This window comes from Alligator sinensis, unplaced genomic scaffold, assembly GCF_000455745.1.
Source record: "Alligator sinensis unplaced genomic scaffold, ASM45574v1 scaffold195_2, whole genome shotgun sequence".
Classification (NCBI taxonomy): domain Eukaryota; kingdom Metazoa; phylum Chordata; order Crocodylia; family Alligatoridae; genus Alligator; species Alligator sinensis.
The window spans coordinates 1,581,072-1,603,797 of record NW_005842253.1 but is presented as its reverse complement, the minus strand read 5'-3'; the positions used below and the strand labels follow the sequence as shown (position 1 = coordinate 1,603,797).

At 41.0% G+C, this 22,726-nt stretch overlaps 1 protein-coding gene across 6 annotated transcripts in view; it reads right to left on the bottom strand.

Moving 5' to 3' along the window:
• Nucleotides 1-22,726, bottom strand: part of STK32C (serine/threonine kinase 32C) — a 210,420-nt gene that overhangs the window by 9,228 nt on the left and 178,466 nt on the right. For 3 of the 6 annotated variants that reach the window (XM_025208818.1, XM_025208817.1, XM_025208819.1), the window contains 8 exons: nucleotides 18,349-18,500; nucleotides 11,136-11,309; nucleotides 10,403-10,440; nucleotides 7,211-7,300; nucleotides 6,479-6,582; nucleotides 6,246-6,362; nucleotides 558-683; nucleotides 56-393 (listed from right to left, as the gene is read on the bottom strand). In XM_025208818.1, the coding sequence (XP_025064603.1) occupies nucleotides 166-393; nucleotides 558-683; nucleotides 6,246-6,362; nucleotides 6,479-6,582; nucleotides 7,211-7,300; nucleotides 10,403-10,440; nucleotides 11,136-11,309; nucleotides 18,349-18,467 (996 nt within the window). In that variant the 5' untranslated portion in view covers nucleotides 18,468-18,500 and the 3' untranslated portion in view covers nucleotides 56-165. Of the gene's footprint in view, nucleotides 1-55; nucleotides 394-557; nucleotides 684-2,405; nucleotides 4,645-6,245; nucleotides 6,363-6,478; nucleotides 6,583-7,210; nucleotides 7,301-10,402; nucleotides 10,441-11,135; nucleotides 11,310-18,348; nucleotides 18,501-22,726 lie in introns of those variants that run through there. The other 3 variants (XM_014521764.2, XM_025208816.1, XM_025208820.1) reach the window with 3 other exon arrangements.

The window sequence follows — 22,726 nt, the reverse complement described above, 5'->3', positions numbered from 1 at the left end:
CCCCCCCCCAAATCTCATGTTAGAGAGAACAAAATAGCAAAGAAGTGATCTGCCAGGGAAGAGGAGAATTCAGCTTTCAGATAGTCAGTCTACAAGGCTGAGCATTTTTATTGGAGTAAATATGTATGAGAGGGCATTTTGCAAAGTAACTGTTTCTGCAACAAATCAAAGTAAAACAAAGTTAGTTCTTCGCCCTGTGGCCCACTGTTGATTTTGCCCTGTGGCCCACTGTTGTGGCCCACTAAGCAAAGCTGCACTTACTGACTGTGAGCTGTCCTTGCTGTTATCCCTGGACTTGTTCTTTGCAAGTCTTTTTTTCTTTTTATGCAGGGGTCTTGATTCCAGGATCATCTCTTCCAGCTCGAAGGTGGGATCACAATGCAGACGGCCTTTCTGTTAGAATGGGACAAAGATATTAACTCTCTGACTCATGCAAAAAGTGCATCTCAACCTGCACATTTAGGAACTACCTCTGCCATGGAAACCCACAGCACTACATAAAACTATACTTCATAAGATAAAACAAAAAACTCATTAAATCATTCCTCATTACTTACATTAGGAACAAAGCCAGCCTCCACCTTCTTCTCACAGACATCATCCCAGATGACACTGGATAAGTAGGATGAGGTCTGGATGTCCATTAGACTGGAAAACCGATGCTCCGGGTTCACTGTCAACAGCTGAAATGACACATACTGCAGTGAGGGAAGGTCTGGATTGAAAAAGGTCTGCCTTCCGCCCTAAACTACAAGATAATTTACAAACACAATTCCCTTCCAGGGTAACACTGACCTCAGTAAACACAAAAAAAAGAACTGAAAAAAACATCAACCATCATTAAAGTTGCAAAATCCAGCAGTCAAAAGTTTAGAGTGCAATGTTCCTTCACCATCATTAGTCATCATTAGGTGATCACATACGGATCTTCCTACCATGCCTCATTCAGTGGGCAGTTAATAAGCAGCTACCCAATATTTTGTTTTTTCCACATTGCTCAATGGGTGGATCCTGCCCTGTTTGCAGTACACAATTCAAACCCCACTCTGAATATAGAAATATTTCCTTTTCTATGGAGATCATCACTACAGTATCTGTGATTGGACGTGATAGCCCCCCATTTTTCAAATGACCAACTGAAACACGGAGATTAAAATCAAAAGTATTTACTAAATTTGGGCTCCTAGGCTTGGGACAGACATTCAAAAAGCCCAAGCCTGAATTGATTCACTCTTTGCAGGTTAGTCTAAGCTGTGCAGCTTAAACTGATTAATAACTGGACAGACATTCTGTTAAATCAGGAAATGCAGCCATATGCCTGCAGTGGCTCAAGCCAGAAGCTGGGGGGCGCTAGAGACCCAGAGGCGGGGGGGCCCTAGAGCATGCCTGCCAGCCACTGCCAAAGGGGAGGGAAGAGAGATGCCCTCCAAGGCTCTCAACCCTGCCTGCTGGAGTGAAGGGGGCATGGCCAGGCACCAGCCCAGGGCTAGCACAATATGCAGGATGCCAGCCACCAGCTGGGGGGGGAGGCAGCTGCTGCCAGACTGAGGAGTAGGAATGGAGAAAAAGTCCTTTCTCTGAAGCAAACATGTATTGAACACAGCAATTTGCAAAGCATATAACAGGGAACTACCAAAAATCTTCGCCTAAGCTAAGATACAGCCCAGTAAAACACAGCATACACAACTTAGTCTAACTTCAAATGTAAACCAGGAAGACAAGAACTGGTTTTACTAATCCTGAGGGCAGAGTGTCTCCTTACAGCCAGGCATTCAGAAAGGCTTTGTTTAGGTATACCCAGTTTTTACACATTCTGGTATCTGCAACTTCCCTTAATTACATCTCTAGCATCTGCAATGATTGTCAGGTCTTTGCCAACAGTTCCCACCTCCCTGTCTGGTCCTGCAGGTCTTAGCTCTGGGCTCACAGGTGCATCCCTGCTGCAGGCAAGCCACAGACACTGCAGCCAAACCCCCAGGGGTTCTGGGGGAGTGCAGGGACAGAGGAAGGAATTAATCCCATCCCTGCCTGGCTGCAGGAAAGACGTGGAGTTGTGGCTGGGGCTGGCAAACCCCAGCTGCGGTCCCCAGGGTTTGCCAGTGGAGGGTGGGAGGTGGGGACAAAGGGAGGAATTTGCCTCAGGGGCCTTGGCAGGCTAGCATCTGTCCACACCGTGCCCCTGTTCTGGCTAGAGAGCAGAGGGGAGGGGCCAGCCCAGCTCACTGGAGCAGAGCTCCGCCCAGCCCAGAGAGCATGCTGGGATGCTGGAGGAGTCTGATTTAAGTTAAACCAGCAAGGGGTCTGAGACAGACATTGCATAAACTGGTTTGAGCCAAATCAATTAAGCCTGATACTACATTCAACCAGGTTTATCTCAAACTAGTTCAGCCATTTTCAAGCTGGTTTATGTGCACTGAATGTCTGTTCTGTTACAGGTGTAAACCAGTTTCTGATCACGTAAACCGTTTTATGTGTAATGTCTGTCCCTAGCCCTAGTTTAAACCACTCAGGACCTGAGTTTTAGGATAACTTAACTATTATGTCTCTTTTCCTGAGGTGTTTCCTCCCATTCCAGTCCTACCCTTCCAGTCTCAGTTTTCCCCCACTCCCAGATCCAGTCTTCACTGAGCATCCACAGCCTCTAGTTTCTTGTTTCCAGTGCCCTAGTCCACACTGTCCTGCTTACCCCTCTTCTGGCTCCTCAGCCAATCTCTGTTTCTTTCTCACCCTTGCCTGTGTTTGTGCCACCCAATGCACATTCCCTGTCCACATTGGTTCCCAGTCCCAGGTTTTGCTCCATGCTTCTCATCCAGTGTGTGTATCTGTGTCCTCCCCACATATCAGTCTCTTTACCCAGCCAGTCCCAGTTCTCCCCCATGCCCAGAATCCTCATTGGATTTATTTCCCCATCCTCTCAACTCCTTTCACCTACACCACCTGCTCCCAGTCCAAGTTTCCTTGTCCAGCTATTTCTAAACTCTTCTGTCTCTTCATCCAGTCTTAGCCCACTCCCACACTCCATACCTTATGCTAATTCCCCATTCCTCTATGAACTTCCAGCCTCATTTCTGCCAACCTTTAAGGCATGTTGCTCCAGACTATTTGCCTCCCTGCCCCTCCGAGTCCGTCTTCTGTCTCCTTTGCATTTGAATCAGGAAGATTTCTCTACAACTACAAGCAAGGAAATGGTCTTTCCTGTACTCTTTGTCTTACTCAGACTAATACCCCACTGGTCTGCAATAGCCCAGAGCAGCCACTGTAGAGAAACTCTTGTTCTGAGCTGAAGTATAAACAATACAGTAGCAAACATAAGCAAAGAAAGAGCTCTGCCTAAAAAAATTTCAAAGAAGTCAGCTTGAGGCAGATGACTGGCAAAAAAATCTGAATCTAAGCAGTTAAAGTTAGGCAAATGTATCAATATGAGAAAACAAGGTCCAACATATGAAAACATGGTCCAATGGCAAGTACTGTGTAATCATAGCAGTGAATGCTTTCAGTCCTATCTAGCTTAGGGTCTGAAAGTGTTTATGGCTGATGGGCTAGTCATATCAATAATGCTACAGAATGCCGGGCTAGAGCTGGTGGGTTTTTCCCCTTTTCAAAATAAATCCCATTTCAGTAAGGCACCAATGCATTCTAAGCAGGGCAATTATACATAGCACTTCAGGAAAAGATAACATTTGCATTCAGCGTTTTTCCCATGCAGAAGGTGACAGCACAGGGAGATAATGCTGTAACATTCAGCATTCTAATTCAGTTTTGTGAGTAAGTTATTTGGATAAGCATCTGGACTTCTGGATGTTTGTGTAAACTACAGCAATAACATTTAGGTGGCATCTTGTTTTAAGAAAGCCAAAAATGTAACGCTTATGATCATGATACCACCACAATAGAGCAGAGCTCCTGGGGGATGAAAGCCTTACTTTGGTAATGGTAATTTAATTATTAGATCATTCATTGTGACTGAGAAAATGCTCCTGCATATTTGACTTGCAATGTTATAAACCCACATCACATTGGGTGGGTTGATTCTGGTAAAAGCACACAAGATTCCTCACTATGTTCTCAGCAGCACTGCTTATGCATTTCTTATTCTTTGGTCTTCCAATATATGGGTAAAACAATACGCAAAATGCCTTCAATGTATAAATGCCTATGCAGTAAAACCTGCACAGAAGGTTTTTGCATAGAAGAATCACCTCTATTCAATCTCTATCTTAAGTGTTCGGTGTAAAGCATACTCGAGGTATTGAGTACCAGTTTGTTTAGCACAGTAGGAGTCAACCGACTTGGCAGCAGTTCCACAAATTAGACCTGCACTCTCCCTGAATGTCACTCCGATCCCCTTCCTCTGTCTGATTAGCTGCTTTGCTTTTTGTCCCCTGTTCTATGCTCCCGGCCTGATCTCCTGCTCTGCCTTCTGCTTCCTTCCCTGTCCCTTGGTGTGCTGCCTGTCCCCTCCCTGATCTGTCACATGCCACACACACAGGCTGCCCATGCCACAGGTTGGCCATCCCTGACTTAGCATTTTATGAAGGACTCTCTGCTTGAGAACGAATGCCTGGTGATCCATGAAGTGGTCACTTAAGGCACTTTTCACTCCATAAAGTTGTCATCTTTAAAACGTGGGCATTCATTTACCATCTGAAAGTAAATTAAATGACATATTTCAAGTGATGTCCTTTGATATGTAGTACACTTCAGTAATGCTAAGTGATATGGTTTACCTAAGTAATGCTGTACCATCCCTTACATCACTTACAACATGTAAATGCCATTTTCTAATGATGATCACTCTGAACACCTGAAATTGGTTCACACCACAATGCTATGTATACCTTAGCCCCCTCTTTACAATGGACTGACTGAAACCCTTTGATCTTAACACCTTTACCATAAGTTCAAGCTATATGCAGAACTGCATCTATACAGTACTATTTTCAAAGCTGTGTTTACAATTATTACTTTTGTGGCATGGTTTGGGTGGCTGCAGAATGAGCAGTGTCCTCAGCGCCCCAAAAAGCAATAACATCGGTATGCCATGTTGCATTATCATTTATAGCCTATTTGTGCTGCAGAACAGTTGCAGAGCTAATGACTGGCGGTAGCTTGCTAGAGCTGTAAATCACCTACTGTATCCATATTTTCCCCTCATATATGGCTCCCACTTGTATTTGTGAAGGGCCAATGAGAAACTTACATTGAACTTAATAATGGTTTTAGGTGCACATAGCTATTAGTGACCCACTACTGAAAAAAATTGGGTCTGTTGAAGGGGTAATGTCCCATGGAGGGCTATAAAGAGAAAGCATTTGATTACTGGTTGCTTGGTGGCTGGGGGCAGAGCTGGGACATATTGGTGTTTCTGCTCACAGATCTTTAATGCTATACATACCCTTCTCTTTAAAAAGCTTGTATTCTCCAAGTTACCCCAGTAGGTGGCGTTTGTGTCTTGCTGAGAAACTTGTATTGCACTAATAACTAACAATTCTGCTTTTCATTAAAATAAAATCTAATTATGTAAATTTTCCACCCAACTTTAACTTATATTGGAATCACTTCTTTGCTGTCAGCAGTATATATATCTCTTTTGTACTCTATTCATCAGCCACTGTTTTGGAATCCTTAAATAAGCTAGAAAGTCAACATCAGCTCCAAACCCAACACTTGCTGCTTAGATATAAGCAATAAAATGAAAATGTCAAAGTAACTCCCCCTCTCCAGAAAAAAGCACAAAGACAAGAAACAAACAAACCCATTTCTCATAACTTAGAGACCAAAAGCAGATTCTTTGATGCTGCAGAACTGAAGAGAGAAGACATTATCACAGCAGGGTTGCCAAACACCTATATATTTAATGCTGTCGTCACTCTGTGGTGAAAGGTAGTTATTTCAGCAATCGGCTACAACTCCCAGAGTATAGCCGATATATGGCTCCATATATGTTAAAGCTATTTTAACCTACATAACCATTTGATTGTAGCACTTAAACCAATCAAGGACCACTCCTCATTTGCTAACAGACAGAAGAGAAGAGGGATAATCATCCTATTAAAGAAACAAATGACTAATCAAAGGATACCTCACAGCAATTAAATTGTGCTAACCACTGAACTGATAGAGAGGGGACTCCATCTCAGTGTTTGGTTAGTTGGTAATACTTCGAAAGAAATGGACAGTTCCCAGTTAGCCCTACACATGTAGTTAACACACAATTGAAATTACACTAAAGAAACAATATTTACCTTTCTTAATAAAGCAATCATTTCCTTTGACCATGTTGCTATATACTGAACACTCACAGTACTGAAGAGTTGAATTAAAGACTCTACAGGGTTACTGGAATGGATGTCGTAGGGCCTCTGAAGAAAGAAAATCGAAATATGAAAATATAAAGGCTGTTATTTTCTTTGAAGACCATTAGAGGGAAAACAATGTTCTGAAATCACTACAATATTAGACAGGAAAAATACCACACCCATCCACGAAGAAGTTCATATGCCATCACTCCCAATGACCACCAATCAACTTCAAAGGAGTAGCCAGTCCCACCATTCACAAAGGAGTGAAAAATCTCTGGAGCTATATAGAAAGACAAGAAAACAACATCTTATACACTGCCTGCAGGATCTATTCCCATTTCAGCTGCATGTTTTGTGAAAAAGTTAGTTTATGGATGCTATAATTATTGTTACAGGGGTGTAGGTTGTAGCCACGTTCGTCTAAGGACATAGGCAGACAAGGTTCTTTGGGTGAATCTGATATCTTTTATTAGACCAACTTAAATAGTTGGAAGCAAGCTTTCGGGTTCAAAAACCCTTCGTCAGGCTACGGAAGTTTCAGCAGTTGGTGTATGCTCTTCCTGGATGGAATGAAAAGTAAAGAAGCCAGAGGCTGGGCTGGTCTACCAAAAGATATCAGATTCACCCAAAGAACCTTGTCGGCCATAATTATTGTTATACATTAATAATAGGATCATAGGAAAGCAGGGCTGACAGGCACTTTGGGAGATCATATAGTCCAGGTCCCTGTTCAAGGCACAGATGGGAGGAGGCTGCTCACAAGCAGTGGGATCATGAAGAACTTTTTTAGGGGGAATAATTCATATATATCAAAATGTTCTGGATATTGGATGCAAATCAGAGATTGCAAATGGTGAGCATGCTTCAACAGTAAAATATGGAAATAATGAATGATCATTATATCTTACCCATATATGGCTTGGTTCCAGCTAACGCTGTTGCTCTTTCACCATCTCTGATTATTGTTGCAATATTAAAATCTGTTAGGTGTGCATGACCTTAAAAGTAAAGTGTTTTTTTTTTAAAGTAATTAATAAAATAAAAAAGAAATTATAGAAACACATTACATTCTTCAGCAAGCATTTGATTCTAAACAGTTTACCAAAGCTTCAGTTTCCATTAGTATGAATACAATTGAACAAGAAGCAGGTAATCACAGTGTGACAGAATTAAGCATAGAGGGAGGGAAAGGCCCAATGTACCATCACAAAAAGTATGGGCAAAAGATTAAAAAGCTTTAAATCTGTTAGTGTATGTGCCTTGAGGACCACCATCCTAGATTATCTCACATTTTTCATCATGAAGATATAATAATGTTCTAAATCTTATATAAAGCAATGAAGATGAGGAAAATGTGGTACTGAGGTCTTGCCATAACATCACCAATCGAAATGATGTTTCCTTGAATCATTTTAGATAAAAGCCAATAGACTATCATCAGCCAAACTTGGAGTAACATTAGTGTCTTTCTATGTAGCAAACCATTTTAAAAGAAACTGGAACCAACCTAGCTAACTCCTCACTTAAAATGTCAAATAAAAATGTCTAGATATGTTTTCCCTATTTCCACATGGTTTATTTGTAAACCAGGACCAAAAACAGAACTTAAAATAATACTGTGAAAAAATGTCTGAGAAAAGCTCATGAAACCATCTATTCTTGTCACAACTGCAGCCCAGTCTTGTACAGCCAAGAAGTGTGAATTAATTAGGTAAGCATTCAGCTGCCTCCAAGCCTTTTGACATTCCAGATCATAAGATTTTTTAAATGTTATTATAAAATCTATTATGTACTTTCCTATACAAGTCATACATTTAGACAAGTGCTTTTCGTTGCTATTAAGAGTTGACATGTAGGCGAATCCAAGTAAGGGCTGCACTTATTGCCTGTTGCTGATTTTCACTGTTTTGCCCACCACTCAGGTGGAGAAAGAGAACGCAGTCTCCTGGTTGTGGTGGGTACCATAAACCAGGAGCCTCAGGATGTTTGTGTTTATAATTAGGGGCTTAAGTTGCAGTATGACAACGGGTTTTTTGCAGCCCAGCTATGACGTGCAGAGCTGATTTCACAGGCGTTTTGTGGTGGCCCCACCCCTCACCGCTGATTGGCAGAGGATGCCTTCACTTAGTCTACCTCACTACTGCTTTTTGGGGGGTTGATTTCACAGGAAGTTGTGGCCATTGCCAGATTTCCCAGTGATTGTGGACAACGCGGTTTTTCGCAGTTTCTGTGAAATATGTGAAACAGCAATTTAGGCACGTCCCTATTTGTAATTTCTGCAGCTTTAATCATGCATGGAGCAATACAATGTGCTCAGGCAGGACCAAATATCTTCTTCCCTTTCCTCGCTGTATAAATCAATACAGCTTAAATATTACGTGGCTTGTTACTGAGTACCTAGAGAGAGACTTTGTTTGTGGTTTAAGCAGGCTGGCTGTACCATAACCCTCCCTTTTTTTCCTTGCGTAAGAGGCTGTTTGATAGCTATATGAATTATGCAAATAAAAATGATGCTGCCTGCCCTGCAAGACCCAAAGACATCGAGCTACGTGGACAAACTGTCAAGCATATGATTAAAAATCATCATAAGCTCACTGGCCAGTTTGCATTCAAGTGTCTTCTTTGGATCAAAAACATAGCATTTGCGAGGGAAGATGCAACACTCTCTATGAAGTCCTTGAGAGATTTCAGTACAGAGAAAAACAAGACCTCACCACACGCCAATTTAGTATAACAGACTTTTTATTGTAGTGAACCCCACTGTTCCTAAATCCTTAGCTCGGATTGTACTTCCTGCGTAAACAGGACTGCTCTCTAAAAGAAGCTGGCTACATGCCAGTCCCATTTTCCATATCCATATTGCTTAGGTGGCTATTCATAGATTACCTGTATAATAACCACACCATATTAAAATGACCTTAAAAGTAGCATATTAAAATCTGTAAATTCATTTCCTCTGTCACCAGGCAAATGAGAAGGATCCAACATGAGATGCAGCAGGTCAACAGCTTATTTCAAAACTTGCCTGAGGAACTGTAACTTTCAAACCAAGCTAGAAATCTAGTTCAAAGAAAATCGCTCTTTTTTTTTTTTTGAGGCCATTTTCAGTCTTGTATCTGCATATGAATCCCCCATGGATATTTATGCAGATTATATGCATGAATCAATAGTGGACTGTAGCCTATTTGGACCTCTTGTTTCCTCCTATTATATCACTTTTTTCTTATTTATAAGGGGTTTTTTTCAGTGCTTTATGAATCTGCACACTGGCTCCCAGTGAATTTCCAGGCAAAGCTTAAGTTGGTGGTTTGAACCAACATACACCGACACGTTTTTAGTTACCCAAGAGATTGCCCCCCTTTCTCTGTATTGTGAACTGCCACAGGTGAAATAAACAGAGGCATTCAGTGGAGCTTTCTCAATATAAAGCTGCTTGGAGTAAGTTCTTAGTGCAGGGTAGAATTTAATTTCCACTTTGTTAGAGCCGGATTTGTCAACTCTGTGAGCAGGCTGCTGTAAAATCCACCTTTGCATATTTGCTTTAAGGCTGCTGGAGAAACTGGGCTCATAGGCATCCTTTTGTTTATGCTCTTGTTGCCATTTTTAATTTGGATCACAAACATCCAAAACACTGGAGTGGATAGGTAACTTTAGCTGTATTTCTAAAATTCAGCATAAAGTATCCGTACTTCTTTTCTTGACTCCAAGGTTCCAAAGATGAAAAGGCAAGTATGATATCTTGGTAACCTATCATGGAAACACATACTGAACACTGTTTATTAAACAGTATAGTGGTAATACATCTGAGTTTGAAGGTATGAATATTAAAATCTTTGAAGAAAAAGTAACATACTTATCAGAGTGATTATATATTTTTAAAATTTGCTACCTTAAGTTATAATAAACCTATTTAGGGCATCATTCTCTATTGTCTTGAATATCTTGTGTGTAAAAATAAATTAATACTAATAAAAATACTACCAAATCAGAGCAGGGGTGTTATGTGCATACTTTGTCCATGTATTAAAAGAGCCCACGATATGCACAATAGTCTGGGCTTATCACACCTATAGAGCTAGACAGATTTTGTTTTTTCTTACCTTGTTCATCAAGGAGAATGTTGTCTGGTTTTACATCTCTGGAAAATAAAAAAAAGTTATATGTAAGATCAACTCATAGCTCATGGAAGAAGCAACTCAAAGGCAAAACAGAACTATTGCTTGTGACTCAATAATTAGTGTAGAAGAATATAGAACAAAATAACCTAGTCTGAAAGAAAACATTCATAGCATGGGCCACCTCTCTTATATTGATTAGATAAATACTTTTTCTGTTTAATCAAGTGAAAGGGCTAGAACAAAACTTCTAGACCTTGTTTATCCAAACCTTCTCTGAGAATTAATACTTGAAAGATCATTGTGAATAATTCTTGAGCACTGAACCAAATACTTGTCCATATGGATCTTGTTTACATTGATGTAAATTTAAGTGATGCCGATTTTTAGCAATAGAGCAACTCCAAATTTTACACCCAGTACAAATGAGGGCGGAATCCCTTTTTGTCCAGCGGATGGTATAGCCAGGTTCATTTTAAATAGAAATTGGTCTCTGAATAACAAATGCTTATGATGTTGAGATTCTTGTTACACTACAATTTAACAGGGACAAATTCCCCTTAAACTTAAATGTAGACCCCAGTGAAGCTACACCAGTTTATACCAGGTGAGGATATGGCCCTGTCCTGTCCAATGAGCCTAACAATCTCAGTTATCTCTATTGGTTTATTTAAATACACTAGCTTTCAACAGCTGAGAGTAACAGATTCTGCTGTACCTGTGAATAATATGCTGGCTTCGTAAATAATCTAGAGCTAGTGCCATCTCGCAGATATAAAGTTTCACTGTTTCCTCTGTAAACTGAACATTTTGCTGAAGATGATATCGTAGATCACCACCTAGGAGTAAATCTACTACCATAAACATGTCCTCTTCATCCTGAAATGAGTACCTACAGAAAACAAAGGTGAGTTAGCAGCAGAGCACTCTGCAACTTCCATGGGTGTTACAAAATGAAGGAAAGGTTTTTGGTTTTTCCCCCTCTTGTAATTATACAGCACCTGTGAAATAATAACAACCACAAGCCTTGCGTTTGCCCAAGTAATGTTAAAACATATGCCAGCATCAATATTTACATTGTTTTAATTATGCACGCATGATTCAAGATCCTGCTTCATTTTTTAACCCAAGATTGGTACATTACGTGGGTGAATTCATCTGTTGGATGTCATCCTCATTTTGTTATGTGTCTTTCCATGCACTATTTCAATGAAGAAGCAACAATCCTAATTAATTTCATACCACTTGTACTGTCCATTACTATATCTAAAGCACAGTTATTTGACTTCTATATTTTAAATAACTTTCTTCCTAATATAATCAATACTGTGTTGGAATAATGAGCAGCAGGCCAAACATAATTATCTGATGAAGCTCTGTGCCATTAGTTCTAATATCGAGTAGTGGCTCTGTGCCATTAGTTTCTGATATCGAGTAGGTTACCTAGAGCAACTCTCTCCTTTGTTATATAACACAAGGCCAGCATTAGTGCTAATTCTTTTTCCTTGACCTGGCTTCTCTCCACCATTCTAGTAACCTCTGGAGACAGCGAAGGACTTATGATAGCCAGAGGAGAACTGCCCAAGTGCAGGAGTGATACAGACCTCATAGACTCAGTATTTTGCTGCACCTCCTCAAAGGTTCGTCCATACAGCTCATGGCTGTGGTGGTTCTTGGGTACAATACAAGCCATAAACTGGGAAAAGTTGTTATAAGTGTAGCTTCTGAGCCTTCCAAGTTATATCACTAATATTTTTACTCTTAGTCCAACGTTGAGAGGGCACCTAGATTTTGTAAAGACTTTTTGATGCCCACCCTTCCTTTGTCATGTCTGTGGGGTGTTGCTTATAGAATGTGTCCCACCCAGTTGGCCCGACTGTCCGTGTGTTATACAATATGCAAATCCACTGGTGCCAATGGAACCATAAACGATGTGTAAGCATTGACAGTGGAGGGACACAACTTCACGCCACTGCCACCCCCACCGCTGCTGGACACTGGCTCTAGCTGAGCTGCAGCCCCGTGCCCCACTGTTAGTGCAGTAATTGCACCACTGCTGCTGCCCACAGGCCTTGGCTCCAGCTGGGCTGCAGCCCATCTGACATCAGTGCAGAAATCAGGGGTGGGAGGAGGTCACATGTCCCCTGTGACTCCCTCACACATTGCTTATGAATAGAACCTCACACAGCCTACCCCAGGGCAACTTGAGGGCCAATGCCATCAGATGTTACCAATACCTGTTACTTATTTTTTTAAAACCTTCCAATGTACATATATCTCCAAATAAAGACAAGCAAAGGGCTAATGTTAGGATGTGCTCAGTGGGAATGGAGAATTATTTAAGTGCATTTAGCATACTATGGGAGGAACTAAGCACCACCCAAGATAAGGCTCCATATTTACTTAGCTGAAAATAACCTAAGGTTTCTAGGGTCTAATTTTCTGCTTGACCTTACTCAGATCTCTTGGATCGTATATCCATGCTTTTGCCAGCAGAAATAACTGTGGACGAACTTTTGCACCAACTCTTTTATTTGTAAGTGCTATTTAGATCATTTTGTGTTTCCACAGCTCCCCTCCTTTTGAAGTTGTGGGTGCCTAGTTCTGAAAAGCAAGCTTTTAGGCTATGTGTATACTGCACAATGCAGGGCTGGATAGAGATAACCAGAGCAGCACAATTAATTGGCTCTTCTTTAAGGCTAGCATTATGCAGCATAGACCCCTATCTCTTTTGTGTGTACCATCAAGTAAATTATCTAAAACGCATCTAAAACTAAGTGTAGAATGGTTAGATTTTAGGAATACAGGGTATAAGGCAGGAAGGGACCTCTTGGAACAGTGAGCCCAGGCCACTCTTATTGCAGGAAACCACCTAATTCTGCCTATGAATTTATAAAGATCTGCATTAAAGTTCACCAAGGTTTTTTCTTTCACTACTTTCGTTGGAAGGATGTTACAGAACTTCATTCTCCAGGGATTAGAAACCTTCTTATTTCTAGTCTAAATGTATTCATGGCCAATTTAGGGTATATTCTTCTGCACTTCTTTCTCTGATGTTTGTTCCCAGATGTATGTATACTGAACAACCGTATTCCCTCTCAGCCTTCATCACACTACACTAAGCAAGTCAAGCTCTTTCAGCCCCTCTCATATGAGAGGCACTTTCTTCCTCTGACCATCCTAGCTAACGCACATTCTGTGTTCCAGTTTGAACTGATCTGTCTTGAAATGAGTGACCAGAACTCTACCCTGTATTATCCTGTATTCCAGATGAGGTCTTACCAGTTCCTTTTACGATGACATTAGTATTGCCCTATCTGTGGTGTAAATACATTTTTGGATACAACCTGGAATTGTATTAATTTTTTCCACAGCCACATCATGCTGTGAAACTGTGAAGCAGATATTCAAAATCTGGTCCATGGTTTCATTACTGTACTTATTATGTGTACTGTAAAAAATATTGTTAAGTCAAACCACTCACCCAGTGCTGCACAGTTCCCAATTACCTTTCAGAAATGACTCATCTCATTAAGAAGGATACTTCAGAACTCTTCTCAAGAGCCTTATTTTAACTTCAGACTTTTCCTCAGTGTAGGTTTATCTCAATGTTTCACAATTGCATTTTCTCTGAATATTTTGAAAATGAGGTACTGTATTTACTTGAATATAAGATGACCCCCCCCCCATAATTAGATTCTGTATACAGAACATTTACAGGGGTGTAGGCTGTAGCCGTGTTGGTCTAAGGACATAGGCAGACAAGGTTCTTTGGGTGACATTTATGCATTTGTTATAATTTTCCAGGTATAAAATCTAATTATTACAGGTTAGCTTTCAATTTGTCCCCTTCCCACTGCTACAACAGGGAAAATAAATCTGGAGAGTCAGATGGACCCCCTTGCCCTCTGACCCCCCAGCTTCTTCCTCCTGCAGCTCTTTCCAGCCCATCCGTACTGTCAGACCTTGCTCTCCCTGAGCACACAGAAGTGAGGGGCAAATTTGAAAACACTCATCTTGAAATAAACATATCTGTGATAATTTGCACATAGGCAAATTACCACAGGTACCTATAGACTTAGTTCATCCAGAATTAATGCATTTTACCTTTTTTGAAACTGCTGCAAGTTTTAGCGTAGGTAGTCCATAAACATATATTTAAGCAGCACTTTGTACCTACTTATGTATAGTACAAACTATGCATGATATTAGCCTAAAGGGTCCTAATTTACTAGAGAGTTCATTGGGCTGGACCACAGCAGTCATCAACATTTCAAGCCATGCTGACCCCACAGCTCAGCTCTGCTCAGTATGTCTGCATACTTCAGTATGCTCCCACCGAAGGAGCCATCTGCTAATTAGCCCTCCCCACTCGTGACTGGAACTGGGTGTCCTGGGATCCTCCAAAAATGTATATGCATCTGAGGCGCAGGGCAACCTTGTCTGACTCCACCTCATGGCTTCACACTAATCATATGTGACAGGCTGAGAGGGGGTGATAGAGGGATTCTCGGTGAAGTGTTTGGTACTCTATTTGGTGATGTTTGCCAGACATTTAAGGCTGGAGAAGAAACAGGAATTATTGGAAATGGGAATGAAAGGCATATCTCAGCTGTCAAGAGTGAAGAGGAAGTTAAAAAAAATAATTCAATGTAGTGGCTCACCCTTACTTCAAAAGAGTCCGTGCTGAAGGCGATTGCATGCAAAGGGCACTACCATATATCTTATTCAGATAGACTGCGCTAGGCTATCTTTGTGGTAGGGTCCCATCAGCATCTCATCTTTTTAGCTAAGATCATGCATTTTTGGCACCAAGTGGAAGATGTAGGAGCTGGCTCTGCCCCTCCTGCCTGGTGCCAGTTCCCTCCATGGGGACCAACTGCCTGCATGTTTTTAAGGACCAGGCACACACAAATAAAAGGTTCCCATTAGTATGTTTGCCCTATACAGGCTGTGTGTTTTATAGTTATGCTCAGTGTTGGCTCTATTTAATCAACTTCATAGTTGGTTTCCATTACTGGCACATGCTGCCTTTGGCAGCAATTTAATGATAGGTGATGTATTTAAGGAAGTTGAACAAGAATGTAAGATGAGGGGCTTTTTTGCCATGCTGATGGGGGGGGAGGGGGGAGAGGGGGGATACACCTCATTTTGTAGTCAAGTAAATATGGTAAGTGAACATATGTGCCAAATTAACATATAGAAGAGCAGAAAAAGGAGCTTTGTTTTTTGCAAAAACAGAATGGTCTCATAAAATCTGTAACAATTTGCTCCTGTCAGAAGCTTACCATACTCTGGGCATACCCTAAAGGCATTTTCAATGGTTATATTTGGCTGCAGTTTTTCTTAGAGAAATGATGAATCATGAATTGGTATTAATCTAAGTATGTCCTAGGAGGAAATGTACATCTTACTAGATTTTCTTAATGAGCAGAGAGAGGTAGTTAGCCATGTAAGTCTGAAGTCCAACAGAAATTCTGCAGGGTAGATTTTCACCCTATAGACTAACTAAATCAGAGCTACATATATAGCATATGCTTTCATGAGCCCAACCTCCTTTAACATGTGCTGTCAAAACACATGCATAGACCAATGTATACAACGGAGAGGGCTTTTGTACTCAAATCATTTTCTCTATTTTATACACTGCTCTGTGCATGCCCTTCATAGCATCCGATGAAGTGAGTTTGGGGTCATGAAAGCTTATGGTATATGATTCTATGATTTAGTTAGTTTTTAAGGTGCAAACCTGACTTCTACCATCTTCTTAATGACTGAAGCATAGCAATTCAAAATCTGCAGTTCATAGCAATTGTCTTGACTTCTTCAGTCTACTACCTAAGACAGTATTCCTTGACTTCATAATTTTGCTTTTTTATTGTTGCTGAGTTAAAATTTCAGGAAAAAATATTAATATGTCTGAAGTGCTAGTACTGGCTAGTGAAAAAAATTATTTTGATACAAATGTTCCCAGCAATTCTATCAGTGCTGATTCTGCCTGTCCTGCTATTAGCTGTATGAATCTTCTCTAAGGAAAAGAGAACAACAAATCCTGTTGTTTGTCAGGTCAACAAATATTAAGAGGGACTGATTTTAGGCTAATGTACATATTTAATGACAAAAAGTAAATGTCCTGTCAAGGGAAAACAATGTGTATTATTAATGCGCTTCATTTGTTTTTGACATGACATGTCATTTTTGTCCACCCATTGCTTTCAAAGTGAATGTGGTCTTTATTTTGCCATCACACATGCATCTCTTAATAACAGCAGAAATGTAATTGTGTGAATGTAATTTGGAAAACTGCTGGACTGGAAATATTGGCTACCAGTTTTCATCATACTCCCAAAATTGCAGTTGTAGAAACAGTGGTTTTAGACAAAGATATTTCATCATTTGAAAGAATATACTGTGAGCAACAACAAAATGTGTGAAGCCACCTGGAAAAAATAACTGCAAGGCAGAAGTTAAGCAAACCAATATCAATGTTTAGGCTGTATAAAGATACCACTCCCCCTTAACCTATTCATCCCCTGTCCCAGTATGGTACTCTTGCTCTCACTGACTTACAAACTTCCAACAGGGTCCAGTTTCTTTCTAGCACTCAGCAATGGATGCGATCTTCCCCACTATCTACAAATAAGAGCTGCAGATTTATCAGTTTGGTCCCCAAGATCTTCCAGCAACCTGTTTTACTCCTTTCTAATGCCCTCTTTAAGATGCTTTGATACCATGGTCTTGTTTTTGTACCCTGCCTGCCGATGAATCTTACAAGCACTGCTGTCCAAATGCACTCATAAGCCTAAATCTCTGAACATGCAAAATTTTAATTCAGCTTCTGGGATTAAACAACACAGATGATAGACCTACTGATCCCTGAAAAACAAGCTATGGAGAGACAAGCTATTCAGCAGAAGTAGCTTGGAGAGCTTGGATCAAGGACAGAATCATGCAGAAGGTGGTAGAAAAGCAATATCAACACTGATATGCTTCAGATAAACATCACCACTATCATACTCATACCATACTCATCCCAAAGGAATTTATAAACCTTTGCCACTTAATGCATCATTTTCTATAATCTGCAAATAAATTTGAGTTCCATAAAACTTAATAATGCAAATAAGTCTGAATAATACAAGAATGCACTTTTAATTGCCGAGCTGAAAGCATTATAATATTTTATGTTTACAATGCAGGTTCAATAATAAATGCTGTACATCTGGCAATTCAAATAGACTGCTATCATGTTTCAAAAGGAGAACATGAGCTGAACATAGTTTTAAATTTGGAATTTGTCACTACTACTAGCAGTTCTAACTTGACGGTGTGTCCATTGGTACTATGGACATATGGGCTAGAACTCGCAAATAGTTTTAGCCCATAAATCTTTTGGAATGCAGCTTTGTCTGGATGCTTTTCTTAAAACGTATGTACTTCGTCACTTGAGCAAACCTAGTTTATCGCATATAATTCACCAGAAAGTGTCAAAGTCATCAGTGTCCTCGTGTAAGTGTAACAATCTGTTTAATTAAATCCGACCATTAGAGGTGTTTTAACTTCAAGCTTATTTTCTAAACTGCACCCTAACATGCTTTACCTTAGATTATTTTAAATTTAACTTGAAAAGTGGTAGCTAAGCAATTACCTGATTATGGAAGATTTGAAAGAAAACTTGCTTACTAATATTAAAAAAATCTCAATCTTGTAAGACACAATGTGAAATGCATTTTAAAATTAACTTAACAATCAAACCTCTTAAGACAGATTTCCTGAATTTTCCCCTAAGACAGCAATCACTGAGGGGATAGAGCTATCTTGCTGGATTTCTTTCATGGACTCTTGGGAAGAGCACAACAACTGACAGCTGAGTGTCACAGCAAAGTGCACACCCGGTCATCAAAAAAATGTACATCAGAGAAGATATTTACCAGAGATTCACCAAGAATACGTGTTCAATTTCCTGCAGGATCTCTAGTTCCCTAAACACATTTCGAACTTCATCTCTTTCAATGCATTGCTGTTTGTTCATGTACTTCATGGCATACATTTTCTCAGTGTCTCTCTTCTGCACAATACACACCTAGAATCATAAAAAAATATTGTTAGATATTTTACTTGCTCTTTTATCTCACTGAAACTTCTTGGACTCAGAAGCATGCAGAATTCAAAGGAAGTAAAGACACCTTGTCAAATCACACACATTGTTAATTCAAGTATTCCTTAGACATAGATAGGCCTGTGGGAAGTTCTGGATCTAAATGCCTTATGAGCTTTGGAAAGGGCTTAAATTCTGCACTGGACCCAGAATTCTTTAAAATATTCATCTTGTTAATAGGGCAAGCCAAAACCACACATCCAAACCTTCCTGAGCTCCGGGGCATTCAAAAGTTTACACCTTTACAATCTGTTATCATATAAGGTAACTAAGCACTCACCACGCAGCCATGTGGCTGGTGCCCTGCAGGTGATGTTCTTCTGGGATAGGCATGTACTTTTTCATCAGTAGAAAAATTTAGTAAATATACTGTCCTGTTATCCAAAGGTTGCAATTACGAATGGAGACAATATTGTTTTAAGCACCCATGGCAAACACCCTCCCTTCACAAGTGTCTCTTTTTAGTTTAGAAGTTGTTTCACTTCCCAGGGCTGAACAGCTTAGCATTTCCAGAGAACCGACAAAGATTCAAATGGTTTATTAAAAATCAAGGTACATTGCAAATAAAGTGGAGATGATAATAAGATGGAAAAAAAATAATGTGGAGAGCAGACATCCTCCTGTTCAGCAAGAGTTAAATGAGTACATTGATTAAATTGCTACATTCTGATGCCCAGTAAAGTAAAAGCCTTGAACTTTTGGAGCTTGTTTTTCCTTTTGGCCGGGAAAGTCAAAGATTTCAGAAGCCAGTCTCAGCTGGCCAGTAAAAATTAAAATGAGAGTCCTGGGCATGAGCTGTGAAATAGGAAGCCCTAGCAGACAGCAACATTGCCCTAACAGGTTATCTTGATTAGTGAAATGGCCATTGAAAAGGGGGTTGTTAACACCTGTGAAGTAAAGAAAAATGGGTCCTAAATGGGCCATTGACTCCTTAGTTCCCAGTGGTGTCCTACCCCAACCTCTGCCTGCAGCAATGGGGCGGGGGGTAGTGCGTAGTTTCCTGGATTTCACATTGTCCCATATGGTCACCCTGGCTGCTTGCAGATGTTAAAAAAACCCCAAAACATGTTTTACCGGATGAAGCAGCATGTTACTTCAACCCAGCTCTGTAGTGTCAGTTGGTGGTTGACGCGGGGAAAAAAGCAGAGCTCTTCAATGAGTTCTTCGCTTCAGTATTTCTATGTACCGACCAAGCCAATTCCCCTTCCTCAATCATTGATGGATGTCCACAGGGCACCAGTCTGCCTATGGTTAGTTCTGAAATAGTTAAGGCGCTCCTGGAGGAGCTGGATGGGTACAAGTCAGCAGGCCTGGATGACCTCCATCCATGGCTGCTGAAAGAATTGGCCAGTGTCATAGCTGAGCCGCTGGCACAGCTGTTCGAGCACTCGTGGTGCTCCGGCCAGGTCCCTGAGGACTGGAGAAGGGCCAATGTGGTGCCCATTTTCAAGAAAGGGAGAAGGGATGAGCCGGGTAACTTTAGACCAGTCAGTCTTACCTCTATTCCTGGGAAAATGCTAGAGAAAATAATCAAAGAACACATTTGTGCAGGCCCAGCTGGGGAAACGATGCTGAGGGGAAACCAGCACGGGTTTGTCACAGGTAGATCCTGCCTGACAAACCTTGTAGCCTTCTATGATCAGGTCACACACTGCCTGGACGAGGGAGCCGAGGCTGATGTCATCTTCCTGGACTTTAGGAAGGCCTTGGACACAGTTTTGCACCCTATCCTCATTGGGAAGCTAGCAGACTGTGGAGTGGATGCCTACATGGTCAGGTGGGTGGCCAACTGGCTTAGGGACTGCACCCAGAGGGTGGTGGTGGATGGTTCCTTTTCGGCCTGGAGGGAGGTGGGCAGTGGGGTCCCACTGCTTTAACTATCTCTCCATGACATCGCTCAGGTTCTGTAATAGGACTCTTGGGGATTTGACCTCCTTCTTCTTCATCGGGGATATCTGCTGATACCTCTAGGGTGTGATGTCAGACCGGTTTACAATTTCATCTTTAACTTTATCATAATCCTGCGTGTTGATCCTGGACATTGAACGGTATGCTGCCTGGGATTGGCCAATGAGGAAAACTCTTAAATGTCTGGCCCATCTGGTCCTATCCAGTCTGGAAGTTACTGCGGCCCACTCAAATGTCTTAAGAAACACCTCCAGGTCATCATTCCACGTCATCTTAGGAGTCTTCAACTCTCCCCTTTCACCCCACCCTAACCACATCCAGAATGACACGTCTGGGCCTGGATCTTGTGTTGGCTGAAGATGCTGCTGGCTGTTACTTATTGTTTACTGAATAAGGTTTATGAGTTAGGCTCCTTCATTTGGGATTTCTGAGTCCATCCTTAAATCAATTCCTTACAGGCTCCAAGGTCCCTCAATTAATAAGCACATTCAGAGTCTGTGATACATCTGCCTTACACCAAGTCATTCCCAGTTCCTGGGCTAATTAATCTCAATCAGCCAATTAAGGGTCCATTAGACAATCAAATCGAAATCAGTTCATTCCAGATTCCTGGGTCACTCCAACTAAATCAGCCCATACAGGATTCATCAATTAATCCAAAAAAAAGTATGAAATCAATTCCTTCCCAGTTCCTGGGTCAATCAAATTACCTCAGTCCTTTATGTGTTCATGGGGCAATCAACTGAAATTAATTCCTCCCTGGTTCATGGATCAGTCAGCTCAAAATCAATTTTACTAAGACTCCTATCCTGCCTCAGCTCCTCAGGGTCAGGATTAATGCTTTCCTTCCTGCTGCCTTGGTGGCACATTGAGAGGGGAGCACAACCCCTCCCAAATGAGAGGAAAAAAAAAAAAGGAAGAGAGCAAAAAGTCAGAGGCATTGCCCTTGACTCTCAGACCCACACACGCTTGTTGCTGTCCTGCTTTCTCTTGCTTCTGCCAGCTTCCAATTCCTGTATCCACCACTTCAGTCTCTGCCTGGTGGTCCTTGACTGGCTCCTTCATATGGCACATCCTGAGTTCTTTCAGTGGTCCTCAGACCACCTTGGCCAGTGGCAGTGGGCTGGCTTGCTTCCCTCGTGGTTGTCCGTAGGACACTGTCAGTAGAGAGGACCTCTGGCATCCCTCTGCTCTGCCGGCTGCAGTTCTCTACAGGCTGCCCCTCTCGGGGGCCAGAAATACCTGTTCTTGTGCTTCCTCCATGAATCTGAAGGAAGCACACACTACAGAAATGTGGCAGCACACTCACCGCTCCAGCTAGGCTTCTCTCAGCACCTAAGGCAAGTGCTTCTTGTTCAAATTTCTCGGGGCTTTTGTCCTTCCCCTCTCGCTTTCCCTTACAGGTGCCTTCACACAGTCTACATCACTACTGTTTTTTTAAGACTGATCTTATCTTAAATTATTGTATATAACCTGCCCCACATGCAGTGCCCCATTGACTTCAGTGAGAGTATTATACACCACAGGCTTCTGAGACAGTGTTTTTACATTAAGGAGCTTCATGTATGCAACAGCCTTCACACACAAGACAAGTAATAGTCCATGACCTAGAAATTCCATCAGTGTAAAATGTTAAATTAGCCAGTTAAATCTATTATTGCCTGACCAAGAGTCATGGCTTCTTGGCCTAGATATGCTTTTCTAACAACAGATATGATGGCAGCAATTTCTTGTATCAAGAGATTAATTTGTTACATTTCCCCCAGTGCTTCTGAACAGTGCAAAACCAGTGGGCTTGATTGTGTTTCCTAGCTAATTTTTCCTTTCAAATATTTCCCTATGATTCTTCTGCATATAATGAAACTTTAATTATCAAGGTAACTATTTTTAAATGAGCTAATGAAAATTCTACATCTGGTATAATTATGTCTGTCCTCCTTTAATTATCAGACATACTTCTGATTACAATGCAATTCATATATTTTTCCAAAAAAAAGGAAGTTCATTCATACAGCTCCTTATCTGGAACAACAGACTGAGACTGACCTCAAGGTGACTTCACATGACTTACTAGAAAGAGAACACTCATATGACATCTGAAGCAAACAAATGGAATACACTTTATACATTGGGGGAAAAAGCAAAGATGTAGATTAAGACATTACATTACTTTACACTTTCAAAATACCATGTGCCAAGTGCTAATGGCACATAATATAAAATCATCAAGGACATATTTCAGC